Source organism: Nyctereutes procyonoides, unplaced genomic scaffold, assembly GCF_905146905.1.
Source record: "Nyctereutes procyonoides isolate TBG_1078 unplaced genomic scaffold, NYPRO_anot_genome, whole genome shotgun sequence".
Taxonomy (NCBI): Eukaryota; Metazoa; Chordata; class Mammalia; order Carnivora; family Canidae; genus Nyctereutes; species Nyctereutes procyonoides.
The window spans coordinates 15,485,584-15,505,095 of NW_026575136.1; the positions used below are offsets into that span (position 1 = coordinate 15,485,584).

Genomic DNA, 19,512 nt, shown 5'->3' on the forward strand with positions numbered 1-19,512 from the left:
CACTTTTAAGTCTCAGAAGCAGGAAAAAGTCTGTTTCTGATAATCGGGATGCCTACCGTTATCAGCTAGCGAGGGCTCGCCACCATCTACGTCTCTGGTTTCCTAGTCTCTGTGGCTGCGTCTTTGCTTGGAGTTCACTTTAATGGCTGGTTACTAGAACTCTCTTAAGTCACAAAGTTTTTTCTCTTTTCCCTTGCATTTTTTTGGTTCATGTTTTTTGTCTTTTATTCATTGTTTTTCATTTTTATTGAACTTTTCCTTTTATGGTAGGTAGTCCTGTGCCTTGCCGGGGAGTAGGCGATGTGTATACAAGTCAATAAACATGGGGCAGCCCAGGTGGCTCAGCGGTTTAGCGCCTGCCTTCGGCCCAGGGCGTGATCCTGGAGACATAGGATCGAGTCCCACATCAGGCTCCCTGCATGGAGCCTGCTTTTCCCTCTGCCTGTGTCTCTGCCTCTCCCTCTCTCTCTCTCTCCTCTCTCTCTCTCTCTCTCTCTGTCTCTCATGAATAAATAAATAAAATCTTTAAAAAAAACAAGTCAATAAACATATTGTTGTCATCTCTATGCTAGGAAATGTAAACTTACGTTGATTGTGGTAAAATTATTTATACTAATTTTGGAGACCTACTAATTCTTCACCTTTACGTTGTTAACAGCTAAGTTTAATCTCTGTTATTCACAATCTAGGTACATTAAGAAGGCAAATCCTAGTTTTTACTAGGAGCAAAATCCTAGATTTTGATGTCAGAAAACTACTGACTGAGAGCAAACCCTAGATTTTAATGTCAGAAATGTTGGAGCCAGAATCACTCTCAGTTTTCAGGTTTGTGAATGATAGAAGTGTGAACTGAATGAGTCGATGTTGCTATATGAATTTTAACAGAAATAGATATCATAGACTACTTTGCCAATTCACAGAAAAGGCTGATTTTACAGCTGTGATGTAATACCGTATATAGGTCCTTATTTTGTGACTGAGATATTATATCTGTGAAAACCAAGGGTTTAAAAAAAGGGTGTAGAGAAATTGAGAACAACTTTTTGTTGCCTCCTCCCCCTCCAGCTTTATTGAGACATGATTGACATATCATAAGAGTTTATGTGTACAACATGTTAATTCGATACACTTATGTATTGCAAAATGATGACTGCTATCACATTAGCTAACCACCCGGGTCAGGTCACCTGATTACTTCCTTTTTTGGGGTGAGAACATATTAGATCTGTTCTCTCTTAGCACCTTTCAAGTGCTTTTTGTTGTCTTTTAACTAATAGAATGTTGACTCTACCAAGTGGATTAACTTTCATCTCTGAGATACAAGTTTGTCCTCCTGGAATTCAAGATTGAGCATTTATCTTTGAAGCTTGTCCAAGTTTAGGTGTAAAGTATAAAATTGGTAAGCTACTGGTCCTTAAAAAAACCTTTTTTAAAATAGGCTCCATGGCCAATGTTTGGCTCAAACTTATGACTCCGAGACCAAGAGTTGCATGCTGTACTAACCGAACTAGTTCGACGTGCCCCCTAATTTGTTTTTACTATAGTGGGGGGTTTTTTGTATGTAAGTTTGGGATTCATAGAATCATTCTTTTCCTTTTTTCCTCTCTCACATGGTATGCTCCAACTGGTTATTAGTTTGTATATAATTAGAATGATATTTAGTACAAAAAAAATAATTTCCCCTCAATTTGATAGAAATCTTGGGCTTTATGTTCCATTACAAGGATTTCATTTTTTGACTCTGGGTAAGTCAGGAATTCTCTTTGGATTATTTCATCATCTGTGACTTGAGAGGTTGGGCCACTGTGTCTCCAGGGCCGTCTCAGCATTAGTATGTTATGAAGCTGTGACAATTCAAAGTCACAAAATCATCAGAAAGCTTTATGTAGGAACGTAGAGAAACTACAGAAGCCCTTAAGTTTGGAGAAGATGCTATATTACTAAGAGTATATATGTAAAGTGATTCTAAAATCTTTTAGCAGTTCTGAACATTTTTTTCATAAGAAACAGAGTTATGGCAGAATGGGATACCATTTTCTTCATTTAAAAAGTCCCGACTTTAAAGAAGAGGGATTATTTAAGTATTACAGATTTTGAAATCATGTCAATAGCTCCTGAAGGAAAAACTAATAAGTTCCCGCGTTGTTCTTTTTGTATTCCGTTCCAGTATTACACATCTGAAATCACCATGAATTTGTAGCCAAAATATTTCCAATGTTTAAACAATCTTTGATATCCTTCAACTTCAGAATTGGCAGAAATACCCAACAAGTTCCATAAAGAATGAATGAAATATAGTAAGAAAACATTATTTTTATTCTTCTATCTTCTTTCTCTCTTGAGTTTTATTTCATTGAGGATGTTTTCTGTCGTTAGTGGGTCAGTATGTAGTTTGGGGGTCACTCACACCTGTGTTCCAGATCTTCTGAAATACCCATTTGGCAGGACAGAGTTTTAGCAACCGGACCTTAATATCCAGGAATCATCCAAATACGTATTTTAAGAGAGAAGTTTTTAGTAGATTAGCAAGTACCAACTAAATATTGTAATAAAATACTATTAGTGAAAAAGGGGGCTTAACGTTCTCAGGCAGTGGCCCTTCATCCTGGCTGCTCATCAGAGTCATTCTGAGGATCTGTAGTGACAACCACTGCCCAGTCTGCACCTTGGACCATCAAGACCAACTCCCCGGGCTGGGGCTCAGACATCAGAAATGTTGAAAGATGCACAGCTAAAGTCAGAGCATCGCATCTAGGGTTCTTAGTTTCAAATATCAAAAGAAACTGGTTATTAGCAGACTACTCACTAATATCTGTACACACGGGAGTTTTGGATAGCAACGTATGGTGGAGACGGCCTTGTAAGTCAGGATCCAGTTGAAACCCTGCCTCTTTGGGTGGGGGCTGGGGGTGACTGGGTGGCGGGCACTGAGGGGTGCACTTGATGGGATGAGCACTGGGTGTTATTCTATATGTTGGCAAATTGAACACCAATAAAAAATAAATTAAAAAAAAAAAAGAAAAAGAAACCCTGCCTCTCACTTGATGGAATGAGCACTGGTTATTATGAGCAACTGATGAGTTGCTAAGTTCCACCTCTGAAATGAACAATATACTATATGTTAATTAAATTGAATTTAAATAAATTTTAAAAAGCTTGCCTCTGTTGATCCCAGTTACGTCACTTTAGACAGATGTTTTACATAGCAATTTCATTCCAGCCTTAGCATTAATCTTTAACACTTAATAGCATCATAGCAATTTTCTAGTATTTTCTAGATCACATCCGGAAGTCAAGAGATTCCAAATTTCAATCTAGTTGTTTTGATTCAAGTGGCCATGTGACGGAAAGGCCTTTGGTTGGATATCTAGCTAATGACTCAACATTGAGAAGATTTAGATTTTTTGATTTTGAAATTCTGTGGGTTGATATTGATGTTTGCATCATCTAAGAAGTGAGAACTTTCTAAGCAAATCTGCAAAAGCCTCGTTAAATGCATCCTGAGTAATGGTTAAGCCTATGTAAGAAAACACTGCTTTGGGAACCTTGTTACATTTGTGGGCATCCTCATTACGAGTGAACCTTACACAGTCATGAAAGCAGACTTGGAGAGAAACTGAGAAGCAGCTCTGGAGAGAGCCGAAGACCAGAGGTAGCAGATTTGGACACACATCTGGATTTTGCTGTTTGTTAGAAGTTTAATTATGGGCAAGTCAGCTTGATCTCTGAGTCTTAATCTCCTTATCTAATGAAATGGGAATGTCTACCCTAATTATTTCGTAGAGTTCTTAGGAGGCTTAGATTAGACCATTCATTTATTCAACAAATATGTGATTCACAGAGTGCCTTTTACTTGCTGGGCAGCACCCTAGATGTGAAGGATATAAAGAAAGAAGATAAGTCCTTGGAAATCTATGGGTCACTTCTCACATTATTAAAAAAAAAAATTCATGTTGTAAGCCCTTGGAAGAGGACTTGCTCTTTCATCTCTGTGTTTCCATGTCTTAATACCTGGCACATAACAGAGAAGGGGCTAAAATATTGATGATATAAATGAATGAATCACATAATTCATTTCCTTGAAAACATTTTGTTCTCTGGACTGGGCCTCGCTTGAATAAGTCGACATGAGTGAAGTGTGGGTGTGGTTCCGTGTTCTTGTCGGTTTAAGGTTCCACATGACCTGGAACATGGAAGTCTAACAGCAATGGTTAATCCTTTAGTTGGAGTTTAATTCAGTTTAGGTTAACATTCCCTTTATTCCAATTACCATTTCAACATCATCAGCCTGTTTTTGGCTAATGTCCTTTTCATATTTGGTATTAATCTGAACTCTAATAATTCTTTTGGGAAGAAAGATAAATTATTTTCTTCACATCCTTTTTTTCCATTAAGTTAAAAGCCCCTTCATAAATGTGATTTCAAACAGCTGGGTTTTAACATTTGTACCTTATGGGAAGAGCACTTGGCATCAGCAATGTTCCTACCACGTGGCCTGGATCACATTTAGTGCACAAATTTTTTTAACCTGGACACTGTGGCCAGTGAAGAACTTGTTTGGGCTTTGTTCACCTGCTGTTCTAAACTAGGTCAAGGGGTGGGCTGGCATCTTCTAGGCTCTTTTAGGAAAATGCAAACACATGGGGGAACTCTAGTATCTCTTTCATACTGGGTCGCGGAAATACTTTGAGGATTTACGTTCTGTCTCTTTGCAACAGGTAAAGGGGGTATTCTCTTTGCAGCCCTCTTTGTTGTTAGCGTAGCTGGAGGAGGCCTCGGTGTGCTGATGCCCAGTCTTTTATTTTAATAATGGAATTTTAGAGTTGAAGGGACCTTGGATTTGATCCAGGCCTGCCACCCATGTTCTAGACAGATGAAATAGGGGAGAAATGAAGAGGGTGTGATAGTCAACATGAGCGGGGGTCTGGGATGCTTTTCCAGAGGTTTTGTTTTCTACCCACTGACTCGTACATAGCGTAAGAGTTCTGCTGGCTTTTGTGGGTGCTCCTAGGAGAAAGCTCATAGTCAGAATGTGAGGTGATATTTAATGTAAGACATACATAGCTATTTCTGTGCCCGTGTGTATATGATTGTGTAATTTCCATTATCCTTAAATGTTTATATTGACACTAATGTGTTAAGTTTGCAAATTTATTTCAAAGTCTTATAAAAGTATATATTCCAGTTTCATATATTGGTTTGTGGGGATTTCAGGGATCCCATGTTCAGTGTGGCCTACAGAGATTTGGGCTGGGCTTCATAGTCTTTAAGTTACTCACATGGCCCTTGGCACATATGTTTCTCAGGTAGCAGAGAACACACATTATTTTCCTATTTTTTTAAGATGTTATTTATTTATTTATTCATGAGAGACAGAGAGAGGCAGAGACACAGGCAGAGGGAGAAGCAGGCTCCATGCAGGGAGCCCGATGTGGGATTCGATCCCAGGATCCGGGGTCATGACCTAAGCCAAAGACAGACGCTCAACCACTGAGCCACCCAGGCATCCCTAATTTTCCTACGTTTTACATTATAAAATCAGTGCTACCCCTGCCTACTATTAAAATTGGTGTTTCTTAGGCACGAGATGAATGAATACCAGAGAGGCTAAATATTTTGCCCTGAACTTCACGACATCCAGTGACAGTTGGAAATAAAATATGTGAGCCTCCTTTTGTTAAGCTTGAGATCTCAAGTTCTGCTGGCTTCTGAGGCTCCCCACAGTCTTGGAGGCTTGGAAAACTGCGACAGATGTTTTCAAGCAACATAGGAACCCCTATCTCTGACTTTGCGGGGCAGGTTGTGGAAAGAAAGCACCTATGTTACTAGTTTTGTGGGTCAACGACCGCGGGCAAGTAATGTCTAGCAGGCCCAGAGCTCCCCTGGACGCTGTCATGCGTATTTCATCATAGATAGCCCTCTCTGAATTCAGTTTTTTGGGGATCTGCATGCAGACCCATTTCCCAAACTACCATGGCACGCAAATGGGGAAGGAAAAGGAAACCAACTGAAGAGCATGGAGCTTGCATCACCTACTTTATGCTCTCTATTGTCCTTTTTCAGAGTGCAAATTCACCTGCACCAGCGGGAAATGCTTGTATCTTGGTTCACTGGTCTGTAACCAACAGAATGACTGTGGGGACAACAGTGATGAAGAAAACTGCCTCTTGGTGACTGAGCACCCACCTCCTGGCATCTTCAACTGTAAGTCCCTCCTACTTACCTCGGTATCATTAAGTTGGATTGTTTTTTGAAATAATTAGGAGGTGGGGTCATAGGGAAATGGAGAGGGTGTTGATTTTGGCTTAAGAAAAGAGATTTTGTGCTTTCACAGAGGGAATGCTTTTTTTTTTTTCTTTTCGGTATGGAAAGATGGAGTGCCTAAAAGTGGGAAATCCATCCTACTTTCAGAGACGGACAGTGGTGCTGTGTTTTAGAATAGGCTTTGCCTATTTATCTTAGAAACACTGGTTGGATGAGCACTGGGTGTTATTCTGTATGTTGGCAAATTGAACACCAATAAAAAATAAATTTATTATTGAAAAAAAAAGAAACACTGGTTGGATTATAAGAAATAATGTATCGGTTTAGTATTCATGTTAGTTTCGTAGAAAGTTTTTAGAGTAATTTAAAATAATAATTTAAAAAATGATTTTAAATAAGCAAAGAAAGATATGTGGAGAGTTCATGACTGATCATGTAATTAAAATAAGAAAATAGAAAAGTTTTATATGAGACTTGGAAAAAGATTCTGATCGTGTGTTTTTCTGTTTGGTGCTAGACGGAAAACAAGCTCAGTAAGGTGTTTACATGTGTGAATCCCAAGGCGGAGGCTTTGAGCATTTCTTGAAAAGGTGAAATCAGAGTTTGAAGTTCATTGATGTTTTGACCTCATGGTTTTTATGAAGAGGAAGGAGTAAGAAGTCAGCTTTGAAAAATTGCCAGACTTCTCTTAGGAAACTTGTTTTCTCAAGCTCAGGGAAGTGGGTTGAGGATGAAAACGTCTTTACAACAGCACGTCTAGGAGGGATGCGTGCTCCTCTTCATGGGGCCCGACTGAAATCATTTGAGGAGATCCAGCTTCTTTCCCCAGTTTTACTGACGTTATTTTGAGAAGTTATATTTGTTTTTTGTTTACGGGTTTAAAATTTTTGTTACAGCTTTCAGACTGCATAGATATTGGTACTATAATGTGAAATGGGAGGAGACTCTGTGAAAGAAACAGTTTTCTCTGTTTCTGTTGTATTTTTATCTCGAAGGCAAGCTCAGAAAATGACCATGCCTAGTGAGCTTTAAGTCTGTTGTTTATGCTTTTACTAAATCCAAGAGTCTTGATGGTGCAATAGTTCTCTTCAAGGTTTTCCGTTGTGTCAATTTGCATTTTCTTACACTGAGGGTTCTCGGAGTACCGTTGTCTATCTATACTTTGAGAAGACAATTAATTTAAGGCTAGGGACATGCTTTCTTGGTGTTTGGTCCATGTGTGTCTATGGTGATATTTTCAAAGCACTTGTACCACATCTTGGTTGGGGAGCAATAATTGAGTAGCCCTGGTCATCCGTAAAATAATCTGCATAATGCTGCTTGCCTGGACCCAAGGGAAGGGGTCCCTACAGTGAATTGTCTGCCTGTTGGGTTGGGATCCTGGCCTGGGCATTCACCTAACAATGGGACAGCTCTGTGAGCTCATCTGCAAAATGGAGCATGATAAAAAAGGGTATTGTGAGGACTAAGTGGGATGGTCATAAATCACTTAGAATCTCACTACTAGTCCTAAGCACTTGATGTAGGTCAACTAGACTTAAGCCAGTGGGTCTTAGAAGGAAAGAAGGAAAAGAAGGAAAAGAACAATGTAAAGGCAATTTCTCATTTTGTTTGTCTAGACTTGAGTAACAGCAAACACACTACATGGTAAACTATGGAGAGAATATTACAATTTTGTGCTACTTTTTCATGGGATTGGAGAGTTCCGCGTGAAAACCAGGCCGACGAGACCTTTGGCCCTCTAGCCTGGGGCACTTGGAAGAATTTTCTCTGTCTCTTGAAGGTGTTTCTCCTTCACTTTAGGACAGTTCAACTGCAGTCCTCTTATTGTATTGAATTCCCTCCCCTCCCCTTTCTCCCCCTTCCCTTCTTCCCGCCTCTCTTCCTTTCTCATTAATAGTATTTTCTGGTTTTTAAAGCCTATTTTCAAATACCTTTTCATTCATTTTTAACAGTGTGAATGCTTTCATTTTGCTCCAAGCCAGGTGAAGAAGTGACATCTATAAATGTCTCAACGTTGCAGGTAGCTACAAAAGTTTATCAAACTAATAGGAACCTTAAGATCCTGTTGGCAAGCGGTCAGTCCCTGCTGTTCAGATATAACTAAAAATCGTGTCCTTGTAGCTAAAATGCGAGATTAAGACAAAAGCCAGGAGACCTAAGGACAAAGGTTCAAACCATGGCTGTGGCTTCAAGTTGACTTGGGTTCAAGTTCCAGCTTAAGGACGTGACTAAACCCCTTTAAGACTTGGTTTACTTATTTGCGAAATAGGAATAGTTCTCCGCTGTGTAAGGCCACAATGAGAATTTAAGTGAGATAATTACATGAAACGCACAGTCTGCATAATTGCTTCAGTATCACCATCCCTATTCATCGTACGGCCGCCTCTTGGGGTGCTAGACCATTATGGCTTGTATCCTCTGTCTCCAATGCCAGGGCCACTCTTCACATGTAACAGGATTTTTCAGGTGTCCAAAGGTGAGTTCGTCTTTACGGATTCTAGATGTTTCCTACCTACTTTGTCCCCCGCTCAGCTGAGGGCAGCTTGCTCTGACCTGGCCAGCAGCCCCTCTTGCACACCTTTCTCCCAGTTCTTCACAGACACCGGGTGGAGCAGAGCTCACTTGTCACATTGGGACACTTGGCTCTGGGTTGGTTGTTGCTGGTGTGTTCTTTGTTGTCAGGAGTCTTTGGGAAAGGGTGTAGCTTCCCTGCTCTTTGTTGACGCCAGATGATCTAATAATGAATATATTTTCCTCCCTCTACCCTATTGGGCAAGAATATAAGAGTAAACAAAGGATGTGTCACTTCCTGTTAATAGCTACGTAATGAGATTTCCGTTCATGTCTTTTGCCCATTTCATGATTGGAATGAGGCTTAGCGGCTCTCCATTTGAAGGTGGGTTTTAATGGACCTACCAACGCATTCCCTACAGCGGATGGACGGACGGACGGACGCCCTTCACAGAGTCCCGGCTCTGATGATGAGGCTGTCTTTCCTCTCCGCCTTGAGAACTTCAAGTTTTACAGGAATTCTTGTCTGTAAAATGTCACAGTCCAGAGAAGCACATGGTACATTCTCCTGGTTCCCTTTCAAGAACAAGATTCATTTACTTGATCTGCTTTGTTCCCACCGGTAGGAAACATTCGGTGTTCTGTGATTTGATGTGCTTATGGTAAAGCAACCTGGAATCTTCCAGATTTCCAGATGAGCTAGAATTTGAAGTATTATTGGCTGTGAGCCTGCGCCGTGGTCAGGTGTTTTGGTCGTCTTTGTCTCTCGTTTGATATTTGCTAAAATGTAGCATAAATCAAGGTGAGAAGGAACATGTTACTGCGAAGTCGGTGATGCCAATAATAATGGAGGCACTTAAGTAGCTGTAAGCAGCTTTTTCCTTCAAAACATGTTTTTGGAACCTGGACTGAGTGGTTTCACCTGCTTGTCTACTTCACTAACTGCGGTTAGACTATCCATTGACTGAGGCTTGTTTATTTTCCTGCAATCCTCAAAGGATCCTTTAAACCCCTCAAAGGGTTTGCATAGACGTGGAGGACTAGGCTGGTTGGTGTTGGTTACCTCACAGGAAAAAGAACTTTGCTGGATGCACTTTTTTTTTTTTTAACAGAAGAGGAAAAATGCCATCAGCCTAAATTGCCAATTTTTCTCATCTCTTTTCTCTTGGCTGCTCCATCAAACTATTGTACTCCTGAGCACTAAAAAATACAAATTATATAGAATTATATAGAAATTATATAGAAATTATTTATTGCAAAGAAAAATAAGTTTATTTTTATGCAAGTTATTATATTTATAAATAAAATTACTCAGCGCCTCCTTTGATTGTTGTGCCGGGAGTTGTGTGGGATGAAGGAAAACGGGTCCTGTTTACCAAGGTAGCGATAGTCAAGTAGGGGAGCCGGAAAATAAATATGAATCTAGGGTAGTGAGGGCTCAGCAGCTCAAGTATTTTGTGGTTCTGTAGGTTAGAGAGAACTGGCGTGGCTGGAGTAGGAGTCACAGCGGCTCTCTGGAGGGGGTATGCTCGGGGGCACCGAGAGGCTCGAGCATCGGGGCCGGGAGGAGTGGGGTCCGGGGGGGATCAGGGGTGGCGGGTAGCCTAGGACGGGGCCAGCAAGGTGCTTGGGCCCTGGAGGAGAGCTAGTAAGTCCTCTCTCCAGAGAAGGGGTGGCCCGCGGGTCTCCTGCGCTGTCGGGGAGAGCCCCACAGCTCACCGGCCATTGAGGCGACGCTGCCCCGGGACCTGCCCCGGGACCTGCCGTGACCTCTGCCTCCCGTCACTATGGGGCTGAGCGGCTCCTCCTACACCACATCCTGGTTGGGGAGAGCGGACTTCCCCCGACTTCCAGAAGCCACAACTCAGTGGCCTTGGAACAGCCGCGTCCTCCGGAGCAGATGGCCCTTAAGCAGTCGCAGCTAAGGCGTCCACGGCCCTGGAGCCCCTGGACTCGAAGGGCAAAGCCCAAATTTGGAATGAAGCGAAGCCAGCAGTTATTCAGAACAACTTTCATTTTCAGCTTCGGTGGAATTCCCGATTAACTGAGGGGATCGAGGGAAAGTGGGGAGTGCAGGGGCTCCCTCCCCAGTGGACAGGCAAGTTGCTTCTTTCTCCAGAGGTGCTCTCGGAAAACCAAATCTCAAAATCCAACGATCTAAAGTCAATACAGTTATACCCAATTAAGCCAGGATGGTAACATCCTGACTTTTTAAGAAGGACATTTTTTTCGGCCCAAGGCCATTTAGGGTAATTGCTAAAGGATATAAAATTCAACATATTAGGGCAGCCCCAGTGGCTCAGCAGTTTAGTGCCGCCTTCGGCCCAGGGCATGATCCTGGAGTCCCAGGATCGAGTTCCGCGTCGGGTCCCTGCATGGAGCCTGCTTCTCCCTCTGCCTGTGTCTCTCTCTCTCTCCACCTCTCATGAATAAATAAATAAAATCTTTTAAAAAAATCAACATATTAAAAACTGAGTTGAGCGTCTTTCTTCCCAAAGCAACTCTTCTCACAGTCCTCTCCCCGCTGCCCCCAGTGGGACGGGCTGGCACCTCGGCTCAAGTCTCTTTAGGCACCGAGCTTTACTACCAACTCCCCACCTCTCCAGTATGTTTGTTGGTTCATTCATTCATTCATTCATTCATTTATTCATTCATTTGGTTTTATTAAGATAGAACTGACGTAGAGCACTGTGCAAGTTTAAGGCATACGGCATGAGGACCCTACTGATGTATACTGTGAAGTGATGACCACAATAAATTTAGCAAACACCAAGTATTTTATATTAGGGCCCAGGTTCATAACCATGCAGAAAACCACAACCAGGCTTCACAAAGACCAGTCCTTTCCTTTTTTTCCCCTGTAGTTATTTCAGTAAATATTACCAGTTACTACCGTCATGAAATATCCTGTCAGCGTTCAAATTTCTTCAGTTGTCTTATTAACATGTATGTTGTTTTGTTCTGTTTACAGTTTGCTTGGACGACAATCCAAAGAGGTTCCAAATATTACTCTATGATGGATTGATTGGCTCCCTAAGAGTGTTTTTACGCTATAGGATCCTGCATGACGTCTTGTGATTTTTTGCGGAAGGGTCTGGGTGGTTTGTTCTGTAGGATTTCCATACTCGGGGCTTTGCCTTCTGCTTCCTCGTGAAGTCACTACATGTGACTTCTGTCCCCTCTAATTCCTGTCAGTTGGGGAGAGTTAGGGTTGGAGGTTGCATGTGTGCAGTGGCTTCATTGGCGCTCTTGTCTTCTTGGTGTCCCAGAGGCACCCTGTCTGCTTGTCTCTCTGTTGTGTGATGATTATTAGTCAGGAGGGGTTGCAAAATAGTCATAAGCTAATTCTGCACTTTTTTCTCCATTTATTGGTGGGGGTGCTTCTATGGAGTGAACTCCCCATCCACTGTGTGATTACCATATAGTGCATGTCATATAGGATCGGTCTCCGCATAAAGAGAAAGTTCCCTATTCCCCTTCATAGGGGATCGATGAGCTTTTCTTTAATGTGTCATTATAAGCTGAATTAAAACACATCTGATCTATATATGGAACCTTCGGGGAAACCCCCTCTGCTGCACTTGGGCGACCCAACTCCCAGGGCTTCTCCAGGATTCTGGATCCCCAGTGGCCTGAGGTGAACGTGAAACTTCAGGAGTGGAGGGTGTCTGATTCCCCAGCACCCAGAAGCCTCATGAACTCATTCCCTCATTCCGCTCCCTCACCTCAATTCGGTTGACCCTTCCTTTATCTCCCTTGCACTCTGAGCTTCCGACAGCCCTGCACCTCTCAGCCCACCACCTTCTGCTGCACCCATTCTGCCGACCCCAGGGCTGTACTCTGCTCTCCAGCTCCCTCTGAGAAGCCCTCAGCTTGGGCACCAAAGCTTGGCTTGGCCTCCACGTAAGCAGGGCGCTCAGCATCCCTGAGAACCAAACTCCTAGCTACTTTTGCCGGGGTACTTGCTCACGGCCTAGTCCAGTGGGCTTCTTTCCATTTCTAGTTGTACTAGTTTCTGCGGGTGACAAAGCTAATCATCTCCTTTATGCAATCCTCTGTTCCCTTGGGGGGGGGGGGCGGTCACAGCATCTGCCCTGACTGGTCTCTGCACACATCGAGCTATTACTTCTCTTGGCCCGGGTTCCAGCCCTGGTTCACAGTTCTCACTCCTCACCCTCGCGTGGGTAATACCAGACACCACATGGGCGTCAAAACCATGCCCGTATTCTTATCTCCAGCCCAGACCAATGTATCCAGCTGCTCATTGGGCCCCTTCCAAGCCTCCTAAACCCCAAGCATCTGAAGCTGAAGTAATGATTTTTTTTTTCCCTCCACCCCAGACCAGTTTCTCATTTGGTGTCTTTTTTAGTGTTTTGCCCATCTGCCAGTTATATCAAGTTAGTCACCATTCCTCTGATTCCCCCCGCCCCCAAGCCAGAAACAGTTTCTCCTACAGCCCACGGTGCCCTTCCTTAGGTGCTGTCTGTTGTGCTTGGTCATTGCACGTGTACTAGTCTAGTTCCCATGGACGTTAAGCCCTTTGAAGGCAGCGGATGTGCTGGCATCTTTGGAAGCCCTGATACTCCTAACATGGCATGCACTGTATGTTATGGGCACTTGAGAAGTATTTATTGAATTAAATCGAGAGCCCTGTGTCCTCCTTCTGCTACTTCTTAGCAGCGTGCTGTAGGCATGAAGCAGGGACTGTAAGGCTTTCTGCGGGAGCCCTGGTGCCCACAATAGTGCGTGGCTTAGACAGCGTATAGCACATGGCGTATATAGCCTGTGGTTCATGGGCCCTGGATGTGTTTGCTGAATGAATGAATGAATGAATGTGATTATTTTACAAAACTTCGGTCTGACCCGAGGATGCGGATAAATTTGTTTGCATGACCATACACGCTGCTAATGGAACTGAGGAGTTGAAAATATCTATACGGTCTTGGCAGCCTGCATGATGGGTCAGAGAAAGAGATGACAATAACGTCTATCCCCCCCAAATCGTATATCATTACAATATATATTGGGTTCCCATAAACACCCGAACTAACCCTACTATAAGCCTACGTTAGTTTATTCTGTGACCAATAGCATGATAGACTTCTACTGCTTTTTTAAATAAATTTATTTTTTATTGGTGTTCAATTTGTCAACATATAGAATAACACCCAGTGCTCATCCCGTCAAGTGCCCCCCTCAGTGCCCGTCACCCAGTCAACCCCACCCCCCACCCACCGGAATATTCCTCAGCCATTAGGAACAACAAATACCCACCATTTGCTTCGACATGGATGGAACTGGAGGGTATTATGCTGAGTGAAGTAAGTCAGTCAGAGAAGGACAAACATTGTATGTTCTCATTCATTTGGGGAATATAAATAATAGTGAAAGGGAATAAAGGGGAAAGGAGAAAAAAATGAGTGGGAAATATCAGAAAGGGAGGCAGAACATGAGAGGCTCCTAACTCTGGGAAACGAACTAGGGGTGGTGGAAGGGGAGGTGGGCAGGGGGTGGGGGTGACTGGGTGACAGGCACTGAGGGGGGCACTTGACAGGATGAGCACTGGGTGTTATTCTGTATGTTGACAAATTGAACACCAATAAAAATAAATTTATTAAAAAATAAAAATTAAAAATCAAATTAAAAAAATAAACCGTGATTAGGACAGATAAATAAATAAACAAACAAACAAACAAACTGTGATTAGGTTCCCAGGCTAGCCCTACAATCGTTTAAGATACAAAGTATAATACCCGGTCCTGAGTTCCAATCCTGGGGTCACCACTTACTGCCTGTACCTTTTGGCAAGTTGCTTAATCTCTCCCTGTCATGATTTTTCTCACTCGTAGAGTGATGAGGATAATACCGGTATTTCCTTTCAAAGGGTTGTTCAGAGGATTTAATAAAACAGGTAAAGCAATTATCGTAATGCTTGGTACATAGTAAATGCTCAATAAAATATTTCATTTTTAGCCCTGTTTCTCCGCTGTCCTTTAAAATTCATTTTGAAATAATTTTCAAATGGAATAAAGCTATACAATTTATCCTTATTTTTTTTTATCATTCTGCCTCTATATATTGACATTTGAGTTTTTTCTGAACCAGTTTATATTAAGTTGCAGACATCATGACTTTACCTCAAAAGACTTCAATGTGTATTTCCTAAGAAAAAGACACTTCCATAACCATAACATAGTTCCCCAAAGCCAGAAAATGTAATGTTGAGACCGTGCTATTTTCCAATATACGGTTCACATTAAACTCTGGCCAGTTGGGGATCACTGAGGGGCTCAGCGGTTGAGCACCTGCCTTTAGCCCAGGGCCTGATCCTGGAGTCCCGGGATCGAGTCCCGCATCGGGCTCCCTGCATGGAGCCTGCTTCTCCCTCTGCCTGTGTCTCTGCCTCTCTCTCTCTCTGTCTCTCATGAATAAATAAATTAAATCTTTAAAAAAAACAAACAAACAACTCTGGCCAGTTGCCTCAGTCATGCCCTTCATAGAGAACCATGTCTCTCAGCATAGACTTAGCAGGAATACAGCTTGCGAGGCGGCCACTAGGACACTGTGAGATCCCTCCCTGCCTCAACTATTCCTCATCTCGGATGCCAAAAGAATGGAATGCAAACGACCCCCTGACCCTCTTTACCCTCTCTGGTTCCCATGTGCTTCATCCCCCTCATTCGAGCATAAAGTATTAAAACGCTGCTCCCTGTCTCTGATGGGGGGCGGCGGGGGGCGAGTTCTGCAGCCCCAAGAGTAGGAAAAGCTGGGCAGGGAGCTGACATTACTGAGTGCCAGCCATTTATGTGCATCGTCTCGTTTCTCTCTCAAAACCACCCTAGAAAGTTTTCATAGGAAACGGTGCTCAGAGAGGTTAGGTCATGTGTCCAGACTCACGCAGCTGGAATGTGCCACAGGTAGGGACCTGGGCTCCGGCTGCAGTTCTGTTTCTGCTTCTGGGCGTCTGTTTTCATGATATTTCTTGAACAAGGTAAGGATTTACTTACTCATGGAGTTTTTAAAGGTTTGTAGAGTTTGGGGCTGAAGCTCAAACAGACTGTTATTATGAAGGCCCGTGGAAGGGAGCGTCCCAAGAGCAATGGTTTATATGACAAATGTCAACTGATGTATAGATGATGATAATCTTGGTTTCATCCTGGATTTTCGAACCAATTCCAAAAACTCACCCCGTGGTCCTCGTGTGTGTGTCGGGGATCATGGGGCTTCTGTGCTCAGTAGCTGACTAGGCCCTTCTAAGGCTCTGTGCAGGCTGGGTGCTGCTGACATGGCCTGGGGATGGCGGCTTCCCTCTGTGCTTGTCCCCGTCCGGAGAGTGAGCAGGCCACGGCTGCCCCTGAATGTGGCGTGTTGTGTGGCTCAGGCCTGGTGGGACCTGGTGCACAGAGACTGTGCGCTGCTCCTGGTGCCGGGTGGGGGGCCCTGGATGCCTGCCCCAGGTCCCCCCCGGCCCTGCATGCCTGCCCCGGCCACCCCCCCAGCCCTGTGGCTTCCTGGGGCACCCAGGCCCTGCCGATCGGGCCCTCAGGTGCCCGGGGGTCAGAGCAGGGGGGCCGGGGCTCTGGCGGGGCCTTCGTCTTGGCCGGCGTGGAGGTCACGTTCGGGGCCTGGGCTGCTGTGCAGAGCGGTGGCCAGGTTGCCTTGGGCCCACCCGCGTTCAGCGTGGAGATGGGAAGGGCGTCCACAACACAGCAGGTACAGACTTGCATGGACGTGATCCCGGATGGCGCCGCCCGCGGCCTGGGGGAGCCCTAGGGTGCTGGGCCGGGCGGCCTGGGTGCAGGTGCCACGGGGGCCCCTCCTGCTCGCCCCTCTGAGGCAGGTGCTCAGCAGCTGCGGCCTCCAGGGCCCCGGAGGCAGGTCCGCCTTTTCAGACAGACAAAGGCGGAGAGCAAACGGCAGGAAAGTTCCAGTAAACCTGGGGCACCATTTCCTCCTGCCACAACACTAAATTTACGGGGCTAAAAACAGCCTCTTAGATTTACATTCTGATTCTGCTTCCCCGTGTGCAGGGCCGCCCGCTTCGGATGAGACGGAGCCGCTTCTTTAAATATTTAGTAGTCTGGCGTGGATGTTAATGAAAGTCTGGCGGTGCTATTTTGGGAATTGCAACAATGATAGTAATTTTCGGTGTCAGATTCCTGCTTCCGAAGGCAGGGGGGTGGGACATGGTCTCGCTCCTAATAGAGCTCACCCCCCGTGGCCGTGCCAGACAGATGGGGCATGAATACTGTCTAGACGCTCTGGCTGAGCGCAGCCAGGCCTCTGCGGCCCACGGCGAGGCACCGGCCTAGGTACCCCAGGGGGCAGGCCCCCTGCCGGGGGAGAGACGTCAGCGGACCCGCCTCGGGGGGAGGCCGTGGGCAGGCCGGGGGCCGGGGACCAGTGTGCGGCTGAGGTGGCTCTCGGCTGCGGAGCGCACCGGCTGTGAGCCCAGCTGGGCCTCAGAGGGCGCAGAGCAGAAGGGGCCACGGCCCAGCATCGCGCACACCGGGCGGACCCCGCGGCCTGCACTCCTGGTGCCAGTGCAGGAGCGGGCCCTGCTCCAGTCAAGGCTGCCCGTCCTGCCCGACCGTTTTCTAGGGTTTAGCCTCTTCATTAAGAAGGGTTTTACAGGGGAGCTGGGTGGCTCAGCGGTTTAGCACCTGCCTCGGGCCCAGGGTGTGACCCCGGGGTCCCGGGATCAAGTCCTGCATCAGGTCCCTGCAGGGAGCCTGCTTCTCCCTCTGCCTGTGTCTCTGCCTCTCTCTGTGTCTCTCATGAATAAATAAAATCTTTAAAGAAAAAAACAAAAGGGTTTTAGAAACTCACTCGCCTTGCTTTCTCTTCTGATGAGTCTCTGGGAACTCTCCAGGGCTGGGGCTCCTCATCCACAGCCCAGCTAGCGGGCCGTGGAAATGCAATGGGAACTGCCGGGCGCCCTGCCAGGTTGGGCCCCAGCAGGTCCCACTCTGCCCGCGGCTCCCTGGGGCCCGGAGCGGGGCCCGCAGGACAGAAGCTGTGGATTCCTATTTGTGAAAAGTCACCATCCCGATGTGCTTGGGCGAGGGGGGGGGGGCTGCTGTGGGCCTGAGACTGTGGGGAGCGCGGCCGGCAGTGGGGGGGGGAACACGATCCGCCGGGCGGCCCGGCTCTGTGGCTGCACCCCAGGCGCGGTCAGGCACCTGCTCGGGAGACCTGCCCAAGGGGCTGCAGGGAGGGAGCACGGGAGGACAGCCTCTGCGTGGTTGTGAACATACATCCTGAGCTGCAGGGGTGAAGTGGGCACCCGCACCCACACCCCGCGGGTGGTCTCTGGATGACCCTCCGGGCTCCGAGCTCTTTTAGCCCCGCTCAACCCAGACGCGGGCAGAGGCTTTTAAGTTGGAAAAAAAAAAAAAAAAAAACCTCCAACAGTATAAATGCAACGGTAATAATTTTGTTCCGCTCCCTCGCCCATTCCTACTGTGCTCTGAGGGGGCAGGGTGGGGGGGTAGATGGTTCCTGCTTCTTCCCTCCCAGGGAGAAAAGGCAGATCGGAGATGAACGACACCCCCCAAGTGTGCAATTCCTGGCGAGGAGAGAAGAGCCCCATGGTCCAGAGCCACAGCCATAGCCCAGCGAGCCTGTCCTCGCTCCCCGTGGCTCTGCCTGCAGGTGCCGGGGGTACCAGGGCGCGGGGTGCCACCCAGGGAGGCCTCCGCCCCCGAGCCCCCGCCTGCGGTCCCCGGCGGGCCCTTGCACTCGCGGCATGAACCTACCGCCCCTCGGCGCCCGGCACAGCACCCATCCGTCGTTGGCACCGAGGCAGCAGGTGGGACAGGGACGGTAGCGCCCGCCGGTGACCTCGCCCACAAGGCGCGATGAGAGCCCAGCACCTCCTGGTTCTGTTCACTCAGGAAAACCAAGCATGCATCTCCCTGTTTTAAAGACTCCGGGCATTTTGCGGGGTGACTTGGCTCAGAAGACACAGATCGTCCCCCTCGTGGAGAAGAGGCACGTGCCCTCGGGTTGGCACACGCTCCTGCGGGTGTCCCGTCGTATCTCGGTGTCCTTCTGGAGGGGCCTCTGGGCTTCCGTTATTTCATTTGCTTCTAAAAAAGAGAAGAGCAGATTGCTGAGCGAAGCCTCCGGCCCTTTCCCCTGGGCTCTGGGGAGGCCCGGGCGTCCCTACAAGGTGCCCGGGTTGGAAGCGGCGGCAGGTTGGGGCCCGGAGGCAGCCCCCCCCATCCTGGGAGGAATGGCCGAGCTGGGCAGGGGCCTCGGTGACTTGACTCAAGTCTGTGTTGACGGCTTGCCAGGGTTCTCCACGGAAGGGAAACCGAGGAAGACGCATCCCTCAGAGGCACCGTCGTGGTTCCGTCAGGCTTGCCTAGAGGACGGGGACATTGAATGCTGTCTGCCTCCGGGAAGGGAGCTTGGTACAACACTGGGTTTTTGAATACGAATCGATCTGCAGGGGACGGAAGGACTTCACTTCCCCAGACGGACCAGGGCGTCCCCCTCACCAGGCCGTCGGGAGCCGAGGCCAGAAGCTGGGAGCCACCTCCTCATGCTCTCCCAGCTCCATGCTTCTTCTCACATTGAGACATTTTTACTTGGGAACGATAGGAACTGATGGCCAGTGTAGTTAGCTTCTCCCCCCAAAAACAAGATACCAGAAAAAAATTAAAAAAAATAAAAATTAAAAATTAAAAAAACAAACAAACAAACAAGATACCAGGGCTGGCTGGCGTT

General features: G+C 46.4%; 1 protein-coding gene across 20 annotated transcripts in view; it reads left to right on the forward strand.

The window, feature by feature from the left end:
• LOC129495446 (low-density lipoprotein receptor class A domain-containing protein 4-like) overlaps nt 1-19,512 on the forward strand; it is a 387,589-nt gene that overhangs the window by 202,881 nt on the left and 165,196 nt on the right. For 19 of the 20 annotated variants that reach the window (XM_055302951.1, XM_055302956.1, XM_055302955.1 and 16 more), the window contains one exon: nt 6,064-6,204. In XM_055302951.1, the coding sequence (XP_055158926.1) occupies nt 6,064-6,204 (141 nt within the window). Of the gene's footprint in view, nt 1-2,181; nt 2,298-6,063; nt 6,205-19,512 lie in introns of those variants that run through there. The other variant, XM_055302961.1, reaches the window with a different exon arrangement.